The 24,731-nt window shown below is 46.9% G+C and overlaps 1 protein-coding gene across 2 annotated transcripts in view; it reads right to left on the bottom strand.

Annotated features, from left to right (window-relative positions):
- ATRIP (ATR interacting protein) overlaps window positions 1-24,731 on the bottom strand; it is a 277,614-nt gene that overhangs the window by 56,231 nt on the left and 196,652 nt on the right. For both annotated transcript variants that reach the window (XM_085624893.1, XM_085624892.1), the window contains exon 12: window positions 1,998-2,084. In XM_085624893.1, the coding sequence (XP_085481019.1) occupies window positions 1,998-2,084 (87 nt within the window). The remainder of the gene's footprint in view (window positions 1-1,997; window positions 2,085-24,731) is intronic.

Genomic DNA, 24,731 nt, shown 5'->3' with positions numbered 1-24,731 from the left:
TGGGGCATTTCAAAAGGCAGGCAAAGGAAGAATGCAAGTTCCTACTTGGTGTATTGACCTCAATCAAATACTTTGCAAACTTATGACTTTGTCTGTAGATGGCTGTGTGGCAGATTGCCAGTACTTTAAACTTAACTCTCTTCTTCAGTGTCAAAAAAGTGTAGTTTATCTAAATACTGAGTCACTGGTGCCCTTCTTGATAAGTGCAACATTGTTCTTACTGCCATGTTTTGTACAACCTGTAATTTAAGCAAATTAGATTTAGGGAGGGCCACATACACCGAATTGTAAATTATCCAAGTTATTGTCAAATGAAAACCCCAGATTCCATACAGTATTTGATGGGCAAAATTCATGGAGGCTGGCCCGTATAAGATGATACCATACAGAAGTGAGACCTCTCTTTATTAAGACCTCAGTTCTGTCACAGTGTTATTTCAGATAATTATCGCTCATCCACCTTGCCACCAAGATCAATACAGATGTTAAAGGTGGCCTGTGAGAATGAGGCATTTAGAGCCAGTCTGAAAATAATCTGTGCACCATCAGCACAAGTCATAACTTCAGGACCACAAGACCTAACAAGGTGGACCAGTGAACCAATGGGGCTGCTATTCATGGTTAACAACAAGAAGCTTAACAGGCACCCTATGGGACACATTTTTAAATCCTTGTGCACCACATGTTTAGCGCACCTTCTCTGCTGCACAACTCTAATCAATTTGCAATACACCATCAGTCTCTGCCCCCATGCCTCTCCAAGCTACAAAATGTTTTACTGTTTTAGAAAGATCCATATTTGGCACTGAGAAGTGCTCTGGCAACATTGCGAAAATGATACAAATGATTTGTTGACGCATGTCAAAGATGTAACTCATAAGGAGTTGCTTGATAATATTCAAGAGAGAATTAAAAATCAATAAATCAATGAAAAAACTATGTAAAAAAATGAATGCCATTAGTTTTTTAGCCATGATTTTTCTGCTACTTTTGACATGAGTGGCAGTATAGAGATTGGCCTAAAGTTACTCTTAATGGATGGATCAAGTGATGCTTTTTGAACAGTAGTCTTACAATTGCTTTTTCCAATCCATTGCACTACAGCAGTTGTCAAGGAGCAGTTACCAATATCTGACAGTCTAGGAGCTACTGATTCCACATCAAGACGTAATATTCTTGCCGGCCTAGTTAAAGGTTTCTACTGTAATTGCTACCTTACTTACGCCATCCTCCTAAACTGATCTAAACTGAGTATACAACTCTACTTCCTTATCTGATTCTCGAAGGGAATAATGCCCACCACTTTCGGACATTTCCCGACCATATGCCATCAAACGGGGACCACATTTTTCTGCCTCTCGCCTTTGAAAAGATGTATAAAAAAACGTTATTTTGTAGGCGAATAGCTAGCTAAGGAGTTACATGATTCTAAATTTTAGGAGTAAATAAAGTGGCTCTGCCGGTAGGGCTGGATAATGAATTTACAAATTTGATAATCTTTCAGTGGTTATTCGATGTGATACTTCTTTTAGTATGAAGGGTCCCCTTAGCTTCCTTAATCAACTTTTTGTATTCATTCAGAGCATTAAAATATTCTGCTGTTTTCAACAATCCTATTCCTTTAGGCAATTTCTTCCTAAGGCATTACCCGCTTCTTTATTCAAGCTTAACTTCTCCATATACCAAACTGGCAGCTGATGGATTTTTTTCCAAACATAGAAACCAGTCTTAATGGTGCAAATTGGTAAGTGCCTCGGTTAACCACTGATTAATATATTTGGTAGCTGTTTTAATATCATAATTGTCTGTTTACACATCTACAGAGTTCATGAAGCCAAAGTGCTCAGCACTAATGAAGCCCTCAAGAACTTATGTTAGATTAGATTTCATTTTCCCCTATCTTCTCTAAAAATCTCTCTCTACACTGGCAGATATTAAGGAAGGTGCTTGGTCTTACAGTTTTTTACATTTAGTAATAACAGGAAAATCACTTGTACCTCACGGTTACACTGGCAAGTTGATTGACTGTTAGTGGTATGAGGCCCAAGACACTGCACACAGAGCTTCGTCAGGAACTGAATAATCTGAGACAGAAATCAAAATATCAATTAGATGCAAAATAATTACATATAATAAAATATAGCATTAGGCAAAATACTTGTAATGCAATGTAGTTGAATGATGGCTTGTTAAACTGCTTATACCATGGACCAATCACTTCTAAGCACTTTCAAACCGGATAGTAATTGACAAATGTTTTGAAAGATCTTTTCGAACACACTGAAAGCATACATACAGGAAGGGTTTCTACAAAAAGCCTATAATATGGCAAGACAAACAATCAGTTATCAACTCTTTACAAGCCACAGACACTTCATTAATAGCAACAGGCTTAAAGAGAACTGCTGAAAGACAAATGCAGTGGTGTTTGCTAATTTACCTCAACTTTAGAAACCACTCCAAGTCCTGTTTGATGGGTGTAAGACCATTGTTCTATAAGGAATGAAACCTTGGCAACACCTAATAGGTCTGCTTTATGGTTAAAGCATGCTTTAGAGGGTCCTTCAAATAATCTATCTTCCCTTTTCATTCACCATCAAAAGGCTCTGTTACAATGGATCTCTTGTTTAAGCTGGAATATGGAAGCAGCTTGTCTTGCAAATGATCTGCCATGGTGTCCCTGATCAAACTTCTTCTACAATGTTTCCAGTGAGTCCAGACCACTTTGGAAGACTTCCTGATAGGTATCAGCCAGGGAATGATCTTGCCTACCCCTATGGACACAGTGCTATCTCTCTGCAGCCACAATTGCAAATTATGAGTATCTATTCCTAGTTCACATGATATACTATTCTCTCAAATCCCCATTCTCTACCATGCAGTGCTGATCCTGGTGGTGATCTGACACTGAGCCTGCAGAGCAGACACTGTGGCTAGGGAAACACCGCAGGTATGATCTAAAAACTACAATGCAACCCACAAAGGGGAAGTGCAGCGAGTTGCAAGGAACAGGTAAAGTACATGAGAATGTAATCAGTCAGATATCATTACATAATCAGAAAATAAATTTGTGGGAAAAAAAGAGGAGCACTATAAGGTGTTAGTATGTCACGTGGAGGGGGACCCCAACCAGTTCAGAAGTCTTAAACACACAAACGATGTGAAAGGGGGGAGTAGCTCAAAAAAGTATTTCAAATGTTGTGTTCCAAGTTCCAGCTTCAATGGCTGAATTACACACCTTTAATGTGTCAACTTCAATAGCTGGCCAGATAGGCATTTACATTTAGGTATTCCTCTATGAATATTGGTTTATTTCTTCACTGACAAAAAATGTACCTCTTTGCTCCTATAAAGTGCCTTGTTTTGGGTGCATCTACGATGATCAGTGTTTTTCTTTTTAAACACCTCGAGGCCTATATGTTAATAAGACCTGGCCTTTAACGTGTATACTTCAGAGAAATGTTGCTCAATGCCACAAGTTGTGTTGCCTAAATGCTCAACTGTACTAAATGTAATTATTTGAGGTTTGATCTTCCTAAATCACTGTACAAAAACTATTTAACCCAACATAAAAATAACACTGATTTGTCCAATCATTCAAACTTTAGGGACTCATTATTTGCATTACACATTGAATCAACATTTGAATTGTAAATCAAAATTCATAGGTTGTACCATATTAGGACAACATAAAGGAAAATGTTACTTCCGTTACAATCTATTTGTAGCTTAAATTGCTGAAGATGCACATGATCTGGATACTTTTGCCTTCTAGTGTGTGGGGGATGGATGTTGCAAGTTGTTTTTATGGCTACATTTTGGGGGCATTGTGACCCCTCCCAGAAACCCATAATGCACAAGGACAATTTAGATTGTATTGTTCTCCCTTCCAAACAGGTGAGTGACAATAAGTGGAGTGAAGCAAAGTAGGACCAATAAATATGTACAAGCGCACCGTTGAAAGAAAGAATAATGTAAGAAATGTACAGCATTTGAAGCATATGCACGCATCTGGGAGTATATGAAACTGCAGAGCTACAGGCACAAACCATTACAAAGCAAGTAACCTTTTTCATTTGTAGCATGACATAACATGCTCTGTATAGACTTGAAAGCACTGCTCCTGCCCTACAGCAGTGACCTGCAATTGGATTAAGCAGGTGAATGGAATAACGTTTCAAAGACCGCTTTCCCAACCTTTGGCTCCTGTCGGGCATGAATGCCCATGCAGTAATATTTGGTTAAAGTGTGTGGGATGAACCACATAGCTTTAAATATGTCTGCAAGTGAAATGTTTCAAGGGAAAGCCATTGCTGCTCGCTAGTAGAATGTGCTCTAGGCACAGTGTGAACAGTAGGTTTTGCCTTAGCTCGACTTGGAAACTGAATTTCGCAAGTGGGGTTTTGCAAATGCAACATAAATGCTAGGTTTTGTGAATGGACTTGGTACAGTTAATATAAGACATTACAGCCCTCTTTTCATCTGGGTTGTGCAATGCTCGTTCTGCCACTGGTTGAGGGTGTGGAAAGAAAATAGGTAAGTAAATGGTTTGATTGAAATGAAATGAGGAGCCAACCTTAGGCAGGGAGCATGGATTCATCCTCAGGGCGACTATCTTTAGGGACCTGGATGAAAGTGTTGAACATTGTTAAGACCTGGAACTCACTAACCCTGGTCAGGGAAGAGAATACTTTTAGAATTGCTTCTTTTCTGAGCGATATTACACCCAACGTGGATGTAATGGCTTCAACAGACGTCCTAGGAGGCTTGTGAGGACCACATTGAGGTTTCATTTAGGGACCGGTGGTGTCCTTGTATGAAAGACTCCTAAGTACTTCCGATAATGGTTCAAAGACTGGAATCTTAAATAGAAGCTGTAGCAAGATGGCCGCGCTGTAGTGCAGCTCTGCCGGCTGAATATAAAAATCTGTCCAACAGCCTGAGTTATGACTGCCGTCCATGCCTAAAAACGAGGGAACACCGTTGCTGAAGGTGCCAAAACTTGAATCTGCCTGCTGAATCGCTTGGGTGGCCACGTCTGACAAAGATTCCCCCGGTCTGTAAAGGCCTTTGCAGAAGGAGAAAATGGCGGCTGCCCTGAGAACCTGGAGAAGAAACAAGCCGCTGCAGTGAGTGAGACCTGTGCTAGACTGCGCTGACTAGAGAAGACCACTCGGACACTGCAGGGTCCATAATTGCACTGACTCCCTGGGTCTACACGGGCTGGAGGCACCCGCAGCGGAATACAGTACTGGGGCTGCGCGGTAGGAGACTGGACTGTTCCCATTGGGCGCAGGGTCAAGAATGATTTGCATATGGCTGGGTCCAAACTGGAATGGCATGGTGAGCAGATGAGGGCTGAAAGCCCAAAACCGGTCCTAGGATGCTTGTTTCCAGTCCAGGGAAGACCTGACCTGGCCGTTCAGGCTGGACTGTTCCCATTGGGTGCAGGGTCAAGACTGATTTGCATATGGCTGGGCCCAAACTGGAATGACATGGTGAGCAAAAAAACGATGGATTTAGGCCCAGATCTCTGTACTGGGGTGAATGCATGATATTGTTCTGAATTCTGTCCATCAATTGTTCTTTTTGCAGGGAATCATGAACTGCGCCCTGTGGCAAGCCGAGACGTCGCACACAACTGCCCGCCTGGGCTCAGCACTGAGAGCCTCTCCTTGAGACACCGGCCGGGTCAGCCGTGTGTCGAGTTGTGCCATTATGCGACTGAAGTGGAAGCAGGTCTTCGGGAGGAAGAGGCTTAATCTAAGAACATGGTTAGGCACAGAGAATATCTGCCCTGTAATAAAAACCATTGAGTAGCTCTGGCGTAGCAGCCTCACATTGACACCTGGCCCAGGGAGTGGCGCGCCACCCTGGGAGCTGCTTGACAGGGAGATTGGGCCTAGCAGTTACTGCCTATGCATTGCGGGCTGACTGCTTAAGGCCCATACATCCACTGAAAAACAAGGGTGCTCAGAGAGCTGGAAAAGGGCGCTTGTCTATGGTACGGAGTTGCAATGACAGTGGGCACACACCATTAGGAGAACCCAGTGGACCTGGTGGGCACCGCACTAAGACTGCCGGGGAAAACAGAGTTGAGTTTAACCAACTGAGAACTCTGGGACATAGACTAGTTGCACCCCCACTCTCGTGGGGTGTGTCCCTGGTGTGCCCTGGGGACACACCCCCCGAGAGTGGGGGTGCAACTAGTCTGTTTTAAATATTCACTTGAGTTCAGTGAGCGATACCCAGGAGGCACGTGACAGAGTATTACAAAGTGTGATTCAACACAAGGTTGTGCACGTACTTACAAGTTTGTTACATATTGCCCCAGCTCTGGGACATCGCCATTATGGGGAAAACAGATAAACAGCCAACACGCCTAATGTTCGAAACACAGTGGCCTACTAAAACCCAACAACATGCAGTCTAAGACTCTAAGCAGGGACCTACATCCAGGGAGCCACAGCATTGGAAACTACTTTCCTAGCCATGCAGCAATGCCTGCAATCAATAGCCGGCATAATAGACATGCTCAACCTGTGTATTGACCACATGGCAGCTAAACTACATAAACAGGATGCCAGACTGGTGGAGACACATTAGCGTATCTCAACAGCAAAAGATGACCTACAAACTGTCACCATAAAATGTTTAAATATGGAGAAGTGTTTGCTGTAATGCATGCAAAGAATAACTAATTAAAGGTACGCTCGCCGCAATAATCTGTGGAATACTGGTTTACCAGAGTTCACCAATACCGGCAGATTGGAGCTGTACGTCGAAAACATGCTGCAAGAATTATTTGGCTCTGAACATCTGTCCGAAGAACTGATAGTGGAGCGAGCGCATAGGTCGCTGGTGGTGCAGCCTGTACCGAGAGTTCCTCTGCGTCAGATTATTGCTAAATTATTAAATTACTGGGATAGGGATGCGGTGCTTTGCCTAGTGCGGGAGAAGCAGACCATAAACTACCAGGTAAACAACATCACATTTTATCCTGATTTCACTGCAGCGGTACAAGCAGCATGTAAATAATTTCTTCAAGTAAAAAAGAAACTTCAATCTGAACCCATTCAGTACACCATGCTGCACCCAGCTCGGCTACGCATAGAGGTTGGGGGCAAGAACACGATTTTCACTTCGACCCAAACTGGGCATGGACTAAGTCAAAACAATGCTGAAGAGCCAGAGAGAGCAGCATGAAATGATGGTGGTTGACACAACTAATAATCAATATTGTCTATATTGAGTACACAAGTGAGAGCAGGCGGCTGCAATGGGGTTGCAGACTCTAAGATAACTGTCCCAGTTCTGAAAGAAGCCTGCTGGTTGAACTCTGAACTGCATGGTGGCTTTGGTACCGGTTTGATGTAAGTTATCTATGTAAATGTCAGGTATTTACTGATTTGCCCCAAGCGAAATTCATGGCTCCTATATTATTGAGATCCGGATACATATGGTATTGTGATGCCCCATGTTAACCACATTGATCTAATGCAGTCTAAGTGGAGTAATTCGGCCACCCACAACCATCGGGAGGGGTTACCGGCATCTAGCGACCTCTAGAGGGTATACCACAATGATTGTTATATGGCACTTGTTTACAATGTTTGCTTGGGATGACTGTAGCATGTTGGGGGTGCTGAAGTCAGAGGGGGGAACATATGCTTGTACAATGTTGCAGTAACAGTGGATATTATGGTGAGTGCAGAGTACATGGTTATTCACTGGTGTCTGTCCACTACCTTGCTGGATATGTAAGAATACTCACATGCAATAGGGCACCCCGTGGGCCTAGTTAAATTATGGGAAACATCGTTTACAACGCATGTGATACATCGCATGCCATTACAACACAGTCATTACAACGACCACGTTGTTACATCGCAATCCATTACATCGCAAACCATTACATCGCAAACCATTACATCGCAAGTCATTACAACGCAAGTCATTACAACGCAAGTCATTACAACGCAAGTCATTACAGCAACTTGCTGTAGGGGGCAGAAGGTGTTGGATTTAAAATCCAACACCTTCCCATCTGTTGCACAGGCTGGAGCTGGAATAGTAAATTATACTATTCCAAAATCCAGCAAGCCCCCTACAGCAAGTCGTAATGACTTGCGTTGCAATGGTATGCGATGTAACAACGCGGTCATTGTAATGACCGCGTTGTAATAGTATGCGATGTATCGCAAGCGTTGTAACGTGGCCTATTCTCAAATTATTAACGTGGAATGTGAGGAGTCTCAACAATCTTAAAAAAAGAAACAGTTACTGTCTACCTAGACTGTCATGGCTTGCAAATAGCACTGCTGTAAGAAACAAACCTCATGAAATCAACAGAACCCAGCATAGTTACCAGATGGGAAGAAGTGAGGGTGGCTAAGTCGTAGTCCTCCTATTCTAGGGATATGCTCCTGCTAGTAAAGAAAGGGAAGCCATTCACACTCCTACACTCAGAAACTTGACAAACAAGGGAGGTGCCTACGGTTACAGGGATGTTTGGGGGTCACTAAGGTGACTCATCAACAACTATGGCTCTAATGCGGATGACCCTGAATTCTACAGTAAGATACGGGGACGCCCAGAAACCCTAGCCCCCTCAGCAGTGATATGGGGTGGTGATCTTAACATCTACCTCAAACCCCCTGCAAGACTGTTCGGCCACAACAAAATGGCGCAGGAAATAATCTGCCCGGACAGTTAGTGAAACTATGGAAGCCCTTGGGTTTGTGGAGATCCCGTCATCCAGACACTAGGGAGGGAATGTATGTTTCATCGGTCTAGACTGGATTTACTAGTTTCGAGAGAAATTAGTACATGGACAATAGGAGTGACCCATTTGGCTAAGAGGCTATCTGACCATGCCCCTGTTCTGCTGGAACTTGATATACCCACTCATGTTCGCCTGCCGTATCAGTGGAGGCTTCAGCCCTCTTCACTATTAAATCTGGTATTTAAAGTAAGCATTAGTAATGCAATTACACACTTTTTTCAGGAGAATGAGGAGTCTGTAGTGGGGACGCTGTAGGAGACATTCAAGGCCACCATATGCGGCGAGTGCATAGGAATACAAGCAGCTATCCTGAAAGCGCTCCGCAATAGACTGCAAAAAATAGAGGGTACCCTACAAACACTAGAGAGAAGCTACAAACGGTGCCCCACCCAGACCACACTGGCAAATACGAGATTTGCTTACAGAATACACTGATATAGCAGAGCAGGAAGTACATCATATGTCCAGAAGATGGGAAGCAACGTCGTATGGGGAAGGTGGAAGACCAGGGCAAACTCTAGCCTCTAAAAGAGCGGAACCTAAAACACAGGCACACATTGTAGAGATTGTAGAACAGAACCATGTTAAATGTTACACTACAACAGGTTTTCTATCAGCCTTTATGGACTTCTACACTGGCCTATATGTGCCACATGACACTGCTTCAGAAACTGAAATAGCTCAATACCTGTATGATGTGGCCTTGGGACTGCTCTCCCAGGGACAGAGAGAATATTTGACAGAACCAATATCACTAGAAGATGTGAAAGAGGCCATACGCTCATAGCCAAATGGAAAGGCGTCAGGTGGGGATGGGCTACCCAGTGAATTTTACAAAACATATGCAGATCTCCTAGCCCCACTCTCACTTGCCACGTGCACAGAGGCATACAAGAGGAACATGTTACTCCCCCCCCCCCCACCCACTGTGAAGCCCTAAAAAGGAATATGCTACTTACCAGTATGCATCTGTTCTTGGCATGTAGAGCTGCAGAGTTGTACACTTAGCATAGGTCGCCATCTGGTGTTGGGCCCGGATGTTTGCAGTTTGTTTTTCTTCTTGGACAGTCTTTGGAAGTCACGAGTTTGGTGACTCCTCCTTCGGTCCGTACTGCGCATGGGCTTCGGCTCCATCCTCAGATTGTTTTTCGCCAACAGGGAAATGATGGAGCGTAGTAATAACAGTGAGAAACCCATGTGTTGTATCTAAATAAGATGTACTGGAACGGATACAGGTAGCCGGGGAGGCGGGTGGGCGTGTACAACTCTGCAGCTCTACATGCCAAGAACAGATGCATACTGGTAAGTAGCATATTCCGTTCGAGGCATATGAGCTGCAGATTGTACACTTAGCATAGATTATATAGCAGTACCCAACCTTAGCGGCGACCACCGGTATCCGTTGCAGCTGTTTGAAAAAGTGTCTTTAGTACAGCCTGGCCCACCCTAGCTTGCTGCTTGGAATGCACATCTACACAGTAGTGTTTTGTGAAGGTGTGCGGTGTAGACCATGTGGCTGCCTTGCAGATGTCATCTAAGGGTATATTCCCTAGAAAAGCCATAGAAGCCCCTAACTTTCTTGTAGAGTGGGCTTTAGGGGGAACAGATAATGTTCTCTTTGCCTTTTGATAGCAAATTTGTATGCATTTTACAATCCACCTAGCTATCCCTGATTTTGAAATGGGGTTGCCTTTATGTGGTGGAGAGAAGGAAACGAACAATTGTTTAGTCTTCCTGAAGGGTTGCGTTCTTTGTATGTAGTATCGTAACGCCCTTTTTACATCAAGTGTGTGTAAGGCCCTTTCTGCAACAGATTGGGGTTGCGAAAAGAAGACAGGTAATTCCACTGATTGATTGAGGTGGAAGGGGGAAATGACTTTGGGCAGAAACTTCGGATTTGTGCGAAGTATGACCTTGCTGTGATGCATTTGTATGTAGGGTTCCTGTATGGTGAACGCTTGTATTTCACCAACCCTTCTAAGGGAAGTGATAGCTACAAGGAAAGCTGTTTTCCAGGTGAGAAACTGTAGCTCACATTTGTGCATTGGTTCGAAGGGCGGACCCATTAGTCGTGTAAGAACTAAATTTAGATTCCATACAGGGGAAGGTGGTGCCCTGGGAGGAATTACTCGTTTTTAAGGCCTTCCATGAAGGCTTTAATAGCGGGCACTCTGAAGAGTGATAAATGCTGCCTGTTTTGTAGATAAGCAGCGATCGCTGCTAGGTGTAGGCGTATGGATGAATATGCCAGGTTACACCTGTGAAGATGGAGCAGATAGCATATGATGTGCTGTATGGATGCATCTAGGGGGTTGATTGTATTGTTACGGCAGTAAATTACAAATCTTTTCCACTTTGCGGCATAGCATGCTCTAGTGGTAGGACGTCTGGCTTCCATGATGATGTTCATGCAATCAGGGGGAAGATTAAGGTATCCGAATTCTAAGATTTCAGGAGCCAGATCGCCAGGTTGAGCTGAGCTGGGTCCGGGTGCCTGATTTCTCCATGGTTCTGGGTTAGGAGGCATGGGGAAAGGTGCAGTTTTTGATGTGGTACCACTGATAGTTGTAGTAGCGTGGTGTACCACGGCTGCCTGGCCCATGTTGGAGCTACCAGAATGAGTGTGAGGGAGTGCTGTTGTAGCTTCCTGACCACTAATGGAATTAGTGGGAGAGGTGGAAAGGCGTATGCAAATCTGCCTGACCAGTTCATCCATATCGCATTGCCCTTGGACAATGGGTGTGGGTATCTGGCGGCGAAGCTTGGGCATTTTTTGTTTTCGTGGGTGGCGAAGAGGTCTATTTGAGGATGCCCCCACTGTTTGAAGAATGGGTGAAGAACTTGTGGATGCAGTTCCCATTCGTGTAGTTGTTGCGTTTGTCTGCTGAGCAGATCTGCTATGGTGTTTTGTACTCCTGGAACGTGCTGTGCCAGGAGAAAGATGTTTTGGGGAATTGCCCATCTCCATATGCTCTGGGCTAAGCGGGAGAGCTGGGGAGAGTGTGTCCCCCCCTGTTTTTGTATATAATACATCGCAGTCATGTGGTCTGTGCGAATGAGGACTGCTTTGCCCGAAATTTGTTTTTGGAAAGATTTTAGGGCTAGAAAGATCGCCAAGAGCTCCAGATGGTTGATGTGGAGCGATTTTTGCTGTGGCGTCCATAGACCTTGCATTGTGAGGTGTAGGAGGTGCGCTCCCCAGCCGGAGAGCGATGCGTCCGCTGTTAGAATCACCTGAGGAAGCGGGTCCAGGAACGGCCGTCCTTTGGAAAGGTTTGTGGTGTTCCACCACTGCCGAGAGTGATGTGTGCGGCCGTCCACCAACACCAGATCCTTCAGCTGACCCTGGGCCTGGTTCCACTGTTGTGCTAGGCACTCTTGAAGTGGACGCATGTGGAGTCTTGCATGGGGCACTATAAATATGCAAGACGCCATCATTCCTATGAGCTTCATGAACACTCTTGCTGGAAGAGAGTGTTGGGGAAGGAATGTTTTGCGTAAGGCTTGAATGCTTGTGATTCTGGCTGAGTTTGGATAGGCAATACCTTTGGAGGTGTCTATAGTGGCCCCGAGATATTGCTTTGTGTGAGATGGTATGAGGTGGGACTTTTGGTAGTTCACCGTGAAGCCTAGCTGGTGGAGCAGTTGGATGGTGCTGTTTGTATGTTGCACACATTGGTGGTAGGACGTGGCTTTTATCAGCCAGTCGTCTAAGTAAGGGAAGACGTGAATGTGTTGACGTCTGAGGTGTGCTGCTACTACTGCTAGGCATTTGGTAAACACTCGTGGTGCAGTGGTGACCCCGAAGGGGAGAACCGTGAATTGGTAATGTTGCCCGTCCACCACGAACCTGAGGTATTTCCTGTGAGAGGGGTGTATTGGAATGTGAAAGTATGCGTCTTTCAGATCCAAGGTTGTGAGAAAGTCTCCCTGGCAGAGGAGTGGGAGGACTTGTTGTAGAGTGACCATGTGAAAATGGTCTGAGTGTATGTAGGCATTTAGAGGCCGGAGGTCCAGAATGGGTCTGAGGGTCTCGTCTCTCTTTGGTATTAAGAAATATAGAGAGTAGACCCCTAGATTTCGTTGGTTGACGGGGACCTGCTCTATAGCATGTTTTTGCAGGAGTGAAAGTACCTCTTGTTTGAGCAGTGTGGAATGTTCTTGAGACATTGGACGGTGCCTTGGTGGGATATTGGGTGGGGTAGATGTTAGCTCTAGACAGTACCCTGACCGAATGATTTGGGTCACCCATTTGTCCGATGTTATGGACTCCCATACGTGGATAAAGTTTTGTAGTCTGCCCCCGACCGGAGTGGAATGGTCTGGGGGGAGCGGAGGGGAGTCATTGTGCGGGGGGGGTGGCAGAACGGGTGTTGTTGGTTTTGCCCCTGCCCTTATTGTTGTTACCCCTGTAACCACCTCTCTGATTGCCCTTTGAAAAGGTATTTTGAGGAGGGGACTTGTAGGAGGTAGAGGCGTTATCGGTGGAGGAGCCTCTGCCTGTGCCACGAAAGGACGAGCGTCGAAAGGAACGTTTGGAGGCTTGTGTTTGGAGTGCCCCCATAGACTTTGCTGTGTCTGTGTCTTTCTTCATCTTTTCGAGCGCTTCGTCTACCTTTGGCCCAAAGAGTGTTTCCTGGTCAAAGGGGTGATTGAGTATGGATGCCTGGACTTCAGGCTTGAACCCTGAGATCCTGAGCCAGGCGTGGCGGCGAAGCAGGACACTGGTATTTATGGCCCTAGAAGCAGTGTCGGCTGCATCGAGGGCACACTTAATGGAGGTGTTTGTAATTAGTTTACCCTCCTGTATGAGGTCATGAGCCTTGTGCTTGTATTTTTCTGGAAGGTGCTGCATAAGAGCCTCTAGTTCGTCATAGTGTGCTCTATCATATCGCGCAAGCAGTGCTTGTGTGTTTGCAATGCGCCACATGTTTGCAGCTTGGGAGGCGGTGCGTTTACCAGACGCGTCCAGAAGTTTAGATTCCTTGTCTGGCGGTGGGGCATCTCCTGAGGATTGGGAGTTAGCCCGCTTTCTAGCTGTGGAGACAACTAGGGAATCTAGGGGAGCAGGGCCCTTGATGTAAGCAGGGTCTGTGGGTGCCGCCTTGTACTTCTTCTCTATTCTAGGGTTCAGTACTCTGGCTCTGACAGGGTCTTTGAACACCTCTGTAGCGTGCTTGGTGACACCCTTAAGCATGGGTAAAATGGAAGTAGATTTGTCTTGTATATCAAATGTATCCAGTAGGAAGTCTTCTTCTACTGGTTCACTGTGCATGTCCACCCCATGGTAGTGTGCTGCTCTCTGCACTAAATGATGAAACCCTAAGGAGTCCTCTGGAGGAGACGGCCTTGATGGGTATAGGTCGTCCTGAGGTACATTGGGTATATCAGGGTTATTGTAATCCTCCCATGGATCTGGGGTCCCTGGTGGAGTGGGATCCATTGGGGCGTCCGCCGGGTAATTGTCCGGGTCCCCATCATCCGGATCTGGGGATGGGGCCGGATCGTAGTGAGGTAAAGGTGGCGGAGACCTGTGAGGTGGAGGCGGTGGAGGAGGTGGAGGGGGTAGGGGAGGCGGTGGTGGGGAGGGCACTCTGAGGGGAGAAGTAGCAGAGTCCTTCCTTTTGGGTGGAGGAGGAGGAGCCGGAGCATCAAGGCGTCTTTTCTTGGTAGTTAAAGTCAAAAGCCCAGTCTTAGGATCTTTGGACAAAGTCTTTTGTAAAGGGTCTGGTGTAAACAGAGCCAACGGTGTCGAGTCGTCTGTCGGCACCGGTGATTTCGGAACCGGGGGTTTCGATGGTCTGTGTGCGCCATGCTTTTTTGAGGTCTCCGGGTGTTTCGGCGTCGAATGATGTTTCGGCGCCGGAGCGTCGGTGCCGACAGATTTGTGTTTGTGTTTGGTCGGCACCGAGTGTCCAGGCTTCGGCACCGGTGGTTTCGGAGTCGAGCTGGATTTTGCAGTCTTCGGTGCCGGATGCTGTTTTTCGGCACCAGGTGTCGGCTGGCTCGATCCCGAGCTGCCATGAGACTTTGGGTGCTTCGACACCGGGCCCGAAGGTGGGGTGATCGAAGTTTTGGTTTTGGTTTTGCCCAGGCCGGCAGGCGAGGGAGTAACCTGAGTCTCTTTGGTTTTCGGCGCGGGGGTGGGAGGGGGCATAGTACTCACGGCCCGCTGCGCTGGTGTAACGTCCTCCATGTCGGAGTCGTCGGCCTCGGAAGCGCTGACGACGTCTTCCTCCTGCTCGGTGTGTGTTTGCCCCGAAGCTTCGGCGTCGTCTCCGAAGATGTCCGGTGGAGCTGCAGAGGATGAGTGCGCCATGGTGCGTCGAGCTCTTCGATCTCGGATGGTCTTCTTCGATCGAAAAGACTTGCAGGCGGGGCAGTCTCTAGCCTCGTGTTCCGGAGAGAGGCAAAGGTTACACACCTGATGGAGGTCGGTGTGGGGAAATTTAGACCCACATTTTGGGCACTTTTTGAACGGAGTCCTTTCCATCGGCCGGGACCGGAGTCGCGGAGGGCCCGAAGGCCGGTGTCGATGTACGGGATGGAGAAAGTGCCGCTTCGAGAGATGAAGATGATGAAGGAACTCAAAGAATCGAGGATTTTCCGTCGAGGCTGGAACCGTAGAAGTTCGAAGCCGGAGCACGAAGTATCACATCCGAGCCCGATGGCGGAAAAAAACAATCTGAGGATGGAGCCGAAGCCCATGCGCAGTACGGACCGAAGGAGGAGTCACCAAACTCGTGACTTCCAAAGACTGTCCAAGAAGAAAAACAAACTGCAAACATCCGGGCCCAACACCAGATGGCGACCTATGCTAAGTGTACAATCTGCAGCTCATATGCCTCGAACAAACACTTTTGAAGCCAGATAAGGACCCATACAGGTGTGGTGTGAATCATACAGACCGCTATCCCTTATAAATATAGACACCAAAATCCTGGCAAAAATAATCGCTACCAGATTGCAGCCTCTCTTACCCAATCTGGTCCTACCGGATCAATTGGGTTTTGTACCAGAGTGTTCGACATCACACAACTTGCGAACAGTGTTTGCAGTACTGCATTAACTAGAACCGGAGATGAAGGCTGCGGTGGTGTTGCTAGACGCTACCAAAGTTTTTGACTCTATCCAGTGGGGGTATGTGTTCACGGTATTGCATCGTATGGGAATAACGCAGGCATTTCTAAAGAGGATAGGAATATTGTACACTGACCCAGTAGCAAAGATAATAAGTTCATTTCTGACCCAGTTCCATTTTGCAGGGGCAGTAGACAAGGCTGCCCATTATCACCAATGTTATTCTCCCTTGCTCTGGAGCCACTGGCGTGTGCAATTAAGCAGAGACATACGGAGGCAGCACTGAGATTCAGACATCTCCTACTTACTTGCCATTTCCCTATATACTGATGATATATTGCTATATGTACGTGAACTGGAGACATAGCTGGCGCCCCTTATGCATAAGTATGTGCAATTTGAAAGATATTCAGGTCTCCCCCCTCACTCAAAGTACTGCCCCAAATGACAAGAAATTCCCCCTTGCGTGGGAAACCAAACCCATCAAATATTTGGACATATAGATACACGGGGACCCAGAGGTAGTGGTTTGCATGAACTACAGACGTGCAATTGCGAAACTGTTGGACCAAGTGGCTAGGTGAATACGGCTACCACTATCATTGGCTGACCGCATAGCGATAATGAAAATGTCTGTCTTGTCCAAGTTTTTATACATGTTTGTGAATATACCCATAGTATTGACCAGTGCAATTTTAAAGACCCTCAAAACATGCATGATAACACTGGCATGGGTTGGTAAGCAACCTAGATGCAGTTGGGATGTATGGCCGAAACCATATGAGAGGGTTTGGCGCCCTGGATATGAAGCTTTATTACCCTTGTGCACAAGCACAGTTTGCATATTATTGGTACTTCCCAATTCGCTACTTGCCACATCTAGCGGTAGAGACTGACAATGTACACCCCATACCGCCATTCTACTACATACACGATCCGAGATCACCCAGCTTGAGATCAATACTATACGCAGTACCTTGAAGCCCTGGCATTGATTGAGTGCTAGGGCAGATAGACACTATCTACGCACTGGCTATGCCCTTTGCTGCTCATCCAAATATAAGAATTTGCAACAACTATATTCTACTACTTTCCAAATGCACAGGTATGGGCTCAGAGACAGATCCTTGTGTGGGAGATGCGGAGCGGTCGACGCCGACGTCATACAACTGGCCTGGAGCTGTATGCTGGTTTATAAATTCTGGACACAGGTGACACAAACTTTGTCAAAAATGGTAATGGAGAGGGTAGAGTGCACTCTGCAATTATGTCTACTGGGGCTGGTCACATGGTTACAAACATGCAACTGCAAATTGGTGGCAATCACCAAGTTACTAGCTAAACGACTGGTGGTGAAACACTGGAGAGGGAAAACGGTTCCTAAGGTGGATAATTGGTTGCAAGACGTCGTCTGTTGCAGAGACCAGTTAGATACTTATGCGGAAGAATTACCAGTTGCATCTAGACCCAAGGACATACGGGTACCAGTAACAACGTATTTATTAGAATACCCTGATATGACAACTGATGAAATAAGGAAGGCTGTCCAAAGATGTATGACGGTGATAACACACTGAAGTGGGAGGGAACCTGTGGGTAGCATTCTCCGTGGAACGGATAATTATGCTATTGTCTGCTATATGTACTATAATGAAGTGTACGGTTAGTTTTTTATTTCTAAATTCATTGTTTGTAAGTGAATAAAAAGAATGCAATAAATAAAATAGAAAATAAAAAAATAGAAGGTGTAGCTGAAAAAGAAAGCCTTACATGCCAATCTGGACTTTTGCAAGGGTAACGAGGCAGATTATCTTCTGGAACAATGTTGCAGTGGTTGTATACAGGATTGCTCACGTAGTAATGTACAAATCTTTTCCAACTTGCGTAATGGCAAGTTTGCGAAGTAGGTCTGCAAGCTTTACACAAAATGTGCATACATTCCTCTGCAAATTGCAGATAACTAAACTGTGAAACCTCAGGTGACAAACAAATGGTCTTTTTTCTGAGATTTGGACTTCTCAGCTGATGCCCAGTTAGGATTATGTTACTCACCCTGCAAGCATCTGTTCGTGGCATGTAGTGCCGGAGATTCACATGCTCTGCATACTTCTGCCATCTGGTGTTGGGACCAGATGTGTGCAAGTTGTTTTTCTTCGCAGAAGTCTTTTGAGTCACAAGACAAAGTGACTCCTTTTCTTGGTGAGATTGTGCATGGCCATCAACTCCATTGTTCAATTGTTTTCCAGCAGGCGGGTGAGAATGAAGTGAAGTAAGTATCACTAAAGAGATGTCCATGCGAATGAACTAGAGTAAAGGTACTGCAATAGCCACCGGTGTCCGGGGAGGAGGGTGGGCGCATACAAATCTACAGCACTACATGTACTGAACAGATGCTTACAGGGTAAGTAACAATCCGTTCAATGGAATGTGTGGCTGTAGATACATATGCTCCGCACAGACGGTACAGCAGTCCCTCTCCAAAAGCAGTGGCTACCCTGTGGGTGTTGCAGTGGTTTGAAAGAGTACGTAGCACTGTATGTCCTACATTGGCTCGTTGTTGTGCTAAAACATTCAGACAATAATATTTAGTAAATGTGTGTGTAGTGGAACCATGTTGCTGCCTAACAAATATCAGCTATTGAGATATTACCCAGAAAAGCTATGGGAGTCCTTATTTTACAAGTAGAATCTGCCTTAGGGTTTGTAGGCAGAGTTCTTTTAGCTTTGGCAGAACGGAAAAGTAACTTATCTTTGGTTACGCCTTATTTGGTAGAGACATTATCTAGCCGCAGATTCCATACCTTTGAATTTCCCAGGCGTCAGGCTGGATATTGGACGCTCTAGCAATACTCTTGTGCACCGGTAGGTGGAGTCAGTTGGTTCCGCGTGGCGGAGGCATCTGCACCAGAAGTGATGCCCGCGTCACCTTTATAGGCGCCACTTCAGTGTTGACGTCAGTAACTTTTCAAATCAGGAGTTTGGAGCCATGAAGTGCACTGACAATGGTGTGTTTAAACCAACTAGGGTCCTGAAAGGAATCAGCTGTCCACAGTGTGGGGAGGATGGGATGGGTCTGTAAGGAATCTGCAGTTATATCATGTCTCTACCAGATAAGACGTTACCAAAGTAACTTGACCATCTGATAGAGACATCAAGCTGCAGATTCGATACCTTTGAATAGATACCCAAGCAATACCATCCCCGGAGGAAGGGCTGCAAACAAGGTTAGACCAGGAAGTCCTGCATAACAGAGCAACCAAAAAGGCCTTCTTTTCAGACGTGACTGTTCAGGCAGTAGTGTGACTGGAACTCCACATTACAATGCCGTAGTAGCAGCCTTAGCTCTGGTGGAATGAGCCCTTAAGCCTTCAAGAGACTGTTTTTTGGCCAAAGCATAACACATTTTGATTTAGAGGATGACCAAATCGGCGAGATAGTCCTCTTCTGCACCACAGACCTTTCTTTGACCCAACATATTCTATGAAGAGCTGGTCATCCATTCGGAACTCTTTAGTGTGGTTAAGGTAGAACAACGCTCTTTTTGGTTCAAGACGGTAGAGTCGCTTCTCCTCTTTAGATGGATGTGGAGGAGCATAGAAAGTGGGCAAGGTGAGTGATTGCCCCACGTGGAATGGTGTAACCACTTTAGGTAAGAAAGAGGCCCTAGTGCGATGCACCAACTTATCAGGGAAGATTGTACAGGATGACCGAGCTTGCAATTCGCTCACCCTCATGGCAGAAGTTATCGCCACTAAAAAGGCTGCTTTGATGGTAAGCAGCTGGAGGATGCAGTTGTGCAGCAGTTTGAAAGAAACCAACATCAGGAAGGTGAGAACCAACTTAAGGTCCCACTGAGGCATGAAGAATGGGGCAGGGAGAACATATTTACAAGCCCCTTAAGAAATCTATTTACAATAGGGGATTTAAATAAAGAGGGTTTGTCTGGCAGCCTCAAGAAGGCAGACAAGGCCGACAGGTACCCTTTAAGAGCTCCCTGAGCAGAGCCCTGCTGAGCAAAGGTCAAAATAAAGAGAATGACTTGAGATAGGGGGGCAGAAAGTGGATCAATAGACCTTACAATACAATATTTTACAAATTTCTGCCACCGGCAGGCATACACAGTCTTGGTAGAGGGACACCTGGTTGCCAAAATAACATTACAGACGTTTGGAGAAAGGTTGAATGATGTCAACTGCTGCCGCTCAATCTCCACCTCAAGAAGGCGTAGATTTGACAGGTTCGGTGGAGGACCCTTCCCTGCTGCTGCAACAGAAGATCATCATGAAGGGGTAGCCAGATCAGAGGATCGATGCTCAGTTGGAGAAGCTCGGGATACCAGACTCTCCGTGCCCAGGCCAGAGCCACAAGAATGACTTGGGTCCGATTGCTCCGGATATTCTTGAGCACTCTGGACAGGAGTGGTATTGGCGGACAGGCATATAGGAGGCCCGAGCTCCACTCAAGACAAAGAGCATCGCCGTGCGAGTGCTGCCTTGGAAACTCCAGAGCGCAAAACTGCTGACATTGTGAGATGTCAGCAGAGGCTAACAGATGAAACCAAGGCTCACCCCACTTTGGAAGAGACCTTGCGCTACCTTCGGATGGAGATGCCATTCATAATCCGCTAGGCATCTACAGCGGAGTTTGTCCGCCCTGGCATTCTGGGAACATGCCAGGTGTTGAACACCCAGGGATATGAACTGTGGTTCCAGCCATGTCTAGTGATGCAGGGCCTCTTGACAAAGGGTCCACGACCCCACCCTCCCCCGTTTGTTGCAGTACATGGCGATTGTGTTGTCCGTGAACACCTGAACCAGCTTTCTCTTGATGGAAGAAAGAAAAGCTTACAATGCCAAGCGAATCGCTCAGAGCTACAGCAAGTTGAAGTAGAGCCTGGACTCCGACAGAGACCAGTCCACTGAGCTCCACCTCTACCAGATAGCTGGCTTATCCCAGGAGTGCCACATTGGTCACTACGGTCTGATCTGGATGAGGAAGGTAAAGGGGTCCATCTCTGACCCAATAACAGTTGGTCAACCAACACTACAGATCCTGTGCATCTACCTCCGATATCTTGACCAGGTCAGAGATTCTCTTGATGGTGCGCCTACTGGAAGTTCAGGTCCCACTGCAGAGCCCGCATATGCCATCTGGCATGTGTAACTAGCAGGAGGCGATGAGGCCCAGCAGCCTGAGAGCCACTCTCACCGAAATCTAGGATACAGGCTGAAACATCGGTATCATAGCCTTAATGAACTGGACTAGCTGCTCGGGAGGATAGGCCCGAAACTGACCTTCTCCTGAACAGCTCAGATGAAAGGGAGCATCTGAGGGGGAGTCAGGTGTGACTTCGGCAAGTTGATAGTTAGCCCCAGCGAAAGCAGGTTTCCATAGTCTGGAGAGGACAGTCTGGCGCGAGATTGCTTTCAACAGACAGTCGTTGAGATAGGGAAAGACTGGCACCACTGATGTGCGCAGATGAGCTGCAACTACTTCCATCACCTTGGTGAACACCCGAGGGTCGCTGGTAAGGCCAAACAGGAGCACGGTGAACTGAAAGTGCTTGTGGCCGACATTGAACCGCAGGCAACGCCGATGAGCAGGGAGGAAGGGAATGTGAAAATAGGCGTTCTGAAAGTTCAACGCTACCATACAGTTTCCGGGGTTTAAGGCAGACAAGGCCAGAGCGAGCATTTTGAACTTTTCATTTTTGAGGAAGTAGTTGAGGGCTCTCAGATCTAGGATAGGATGAAAATCCCAGTCCTTCTTCCGGATCGGAAAGTAGTGGGAAAAGCAACCACAGCCTACTTCTGGTGCCGGAACCCTCTCTATGGCTCCCTTGGCCAAAGGAGTCCTGACTTCTTCCTGAAGCAAGTTCAGGTAGTCCTCGCTCAGCCAGTCATAAATCGGAGGCATGGTGGGAGGGGTAATCTCGAAGGGGAGGGAGTAGCCCCTTCGGACTATCTGAAGAACCCATCGAAAGGCCAGACTAGGAGGCTTTGGAGGCTGAAGGGGGAAGAGTGAACTGACCTGACCTCTGGCCGCCTAACCCACTGAGTCAAAAGAAGCCGCTCCCACGGCCGCTTACAGGTTGCTGAACTTGCGTGGTCTTGTGGCTGGGATATGATTGGCACGGCTGAAAGTCCCCTCAGGGAGGCCCAAGGACTTGGCTGTAGCCCTTGGGTCCTTAAAGTGCTCCAGGACAATATCTGCCTTGTCTCTGAAGAGAAGGATGCCATCACAGGGTATGTCCATAAGAGAAGTCTGGACATTCCCCGAAAGGCCAGAAGTTCTCAGCCAGGAATGGCATCGAACAACCACTGCCAATGATATCGCTCTGCCCAGCGAATCATTCTTTTCAAGCCCACAACGAATAGTGAACATTGCCGCATCTCACCCTACGGATACTGCTTGGGAGACCTGTGGGAGCAGTTGCACAACCGTTTCCGCAAAAAAAGTGGTTGTAACGGCCCAATTGGCATGCAGTGTTCACCGACCGCAACGCAAAGCTGGCAGAAGAAAAACATTTCTTGCCCCAACTATCCTGTCTGAGGGGTGCGAAAGGAAATACGTCTTGTGAGGTAGAGGCTTTGACCACCAAGTTCTCGGGGTTAGGGTGGTTGGTGAGGAATTTTGGGTCGCCCGGTGCTGGGCAATGGAAGCGGACGATTGTCCTATTCACAGGTTCCCAGAAGGACATCAGTCAAGGCCTTGTTGAAAGGCAAGAGGGGTTCAGCAGAGAAGATACCCGGCTGCAGAACCTCTGTCAAGATGTTAGTCTTGATTTGCACCAAAGGGAGCTGAATGTCCATGACTTCAGTTGCCATTCTCACCACCATACCATATGAAGCTTCATCCTCCGTAGCCACGGTAGGGGGGGAAAGCAGGATGGAATCTAGAGAGGTATCCAGTCCACTGACCTCACCTATTTCCTCATACCAGTCCATTTCGTGCTCAGGCTGGCCTTTTAAAGTTTCCAGCGACCCCTCCTAATCTTCCTCTATTCCTAACACTTCAAAATAAGGCTGAGGAACCAACCTAGGACCCAAGGGCACCATCAGCCCTGGAATCAGCGTTGGGAGTCTCCGTGCGGGGGTCGGCGCAGGGGAAGGTTGCAGAGGCATGACTGGTGGCGATCCCGATCCACTACTGGATCCATTAGAGGGCATCAGCACCAGGGCCAAAGCTGGCAGCACGGAACCAGATGGAGCCCCCTCAGAGCCTCCAGGGCCCAAAGGTGCGCTGGGATGGTCTGGTCTCCCAAACGTGAGGCAGATGGCATCATTAAATTCTTTAAGCTGGGCGGGGGTCGCTTTGGCTCCTGGAAAGGTAGGGAAGAATGAAGCGGACCCAGGTACAGGTTCCACAGAACAAGGCCTACAGCATCAAGACTCTTCTGTCATGTCGGCCGACAGACAGGGAGAAGTTGAAGCACGCTTCGACTTCTTGCGTTTCTAATGCCTCTTACCAAACTGACCGGACACTTCGAAACGGAGGACGAGGACTTAGTACTACCCGCCGGAGCAGTACCCGGAACTTCCTCTCGACAGGGACTGAGAACGAGACCTCTGGGACAAATGGCATGGTGCCGAGCGACGGGCCACGAGCAGCTTTAGGGACCAATCCCTCAGAGCTTTTGGAACCATGGCCCGACAGTCGGAGAACTACTTCGAGTCGTAGTCGTGCTCCAGGCACCAGAGACAAATTAAGTGTGGATCCGTCCCTGATATGGTGCGATAGCAGGCGCCTCACAGTTTGAATCCAGAAGTCTTCTTTGACATGTTTGCAAAAAACCTACACATCAAAAATAGTCTGCAAAAAGTTGAAAAAAAAGCATGTCAAAGAGTGACAAAGGGTAGCTCTCTTCATGGACCTGCGCGAGCTGGCGCGGAAGCAAAAGAAATTACATAAGCGCGCCGAGGTGGCACCTATATAGGTGATGCAGGCATAACTTCCTGAGTAGACGACGTCACACGGAGCCGACAGATGCCACCTACTGGCACACAAGGGTATTGCTCGAGCAAGAGTCTTCCGGATCCATCCTGAAGCTTGGGAAATTCAAAGGTAAGGAATCTGCAGCTAGAGGTCTCTATCAGATATGTCTGAATACATTTAATTATCCATCTAGAAATGCCTGTTTTGGATATGGGCTTTCCTGGTGGGGGGTCGGGGGCAGCAAAGAGTTGTTTTGCGGAACTCCTTAGTTTTGTCAATATAATGCATTAGAGCTCTTTTGACATCTAGGGTATGAAGAGCCCTTTCGTCAACTGAATCCAGTTGCGAAACAAAACGGGTAGTTCAACTGATTGATTAAGATGGGAAAATGAAACCACTTTTGGAAGGAATGTTGGGTTGTTTCTAAAGATCACCCTATTTTTGTGGAAATGGAAGAAAGGTTCTTCTACAGTTAATGCCTGGAGCTCATTGACACACCTAAGTGAAGTGTTGGCCAGTAAAAAGGCAACCTTGCAAGACAAGAATTGTAGTGGACAGTTGTGCAATGGTTCAAAAGGTGGACCCAGGTGTCTGGCAAGTACTATATTGAGATTCCATGTCGGCACAGGTGGAATTACACTTTTAAGGCTTTCCATGAATGCCTTAATAACTGGTAACTTGAACAAGAATACATGCTGTCTGTTTTGTAGATAAGCAGCCACTGCTGCTAAATGTAGACGTATAGAGACGCGGGACAGGTGGGAGAAGGACCAGCCATTAACAGAGGTGGAAGCGCACACAGGTTTAAGACATCTTGAGCAATGCCCGATTCAAGCTTACACAGTTTAATACCTCCACCGCACCTACCTTACTCCTCTGCGCCTATCTAAATGTGACCCTTCGCACTCACCAAACTGCCTTCGATGCGGAG

Source organism: Triturus cristatus, chromosome 9 (genome assembly GCF_964204655.1).
Source record: "Triturus cristatus chromosome 9, aTriCri1.1, whole genome shotgun sequence".
NCBI classification, from domain to species: domain Eukaryota; kingdom Metazoa; phylum Chordata; class Amphibia; order Caudata; family Salamandridae; genus Triturus; species Triturus cristatus.
The sequence above is the reverse complement of the archived record's forward strand: the minus strand, read 5'-3'. Positions and strand labels throughout refer to the sequence as shown.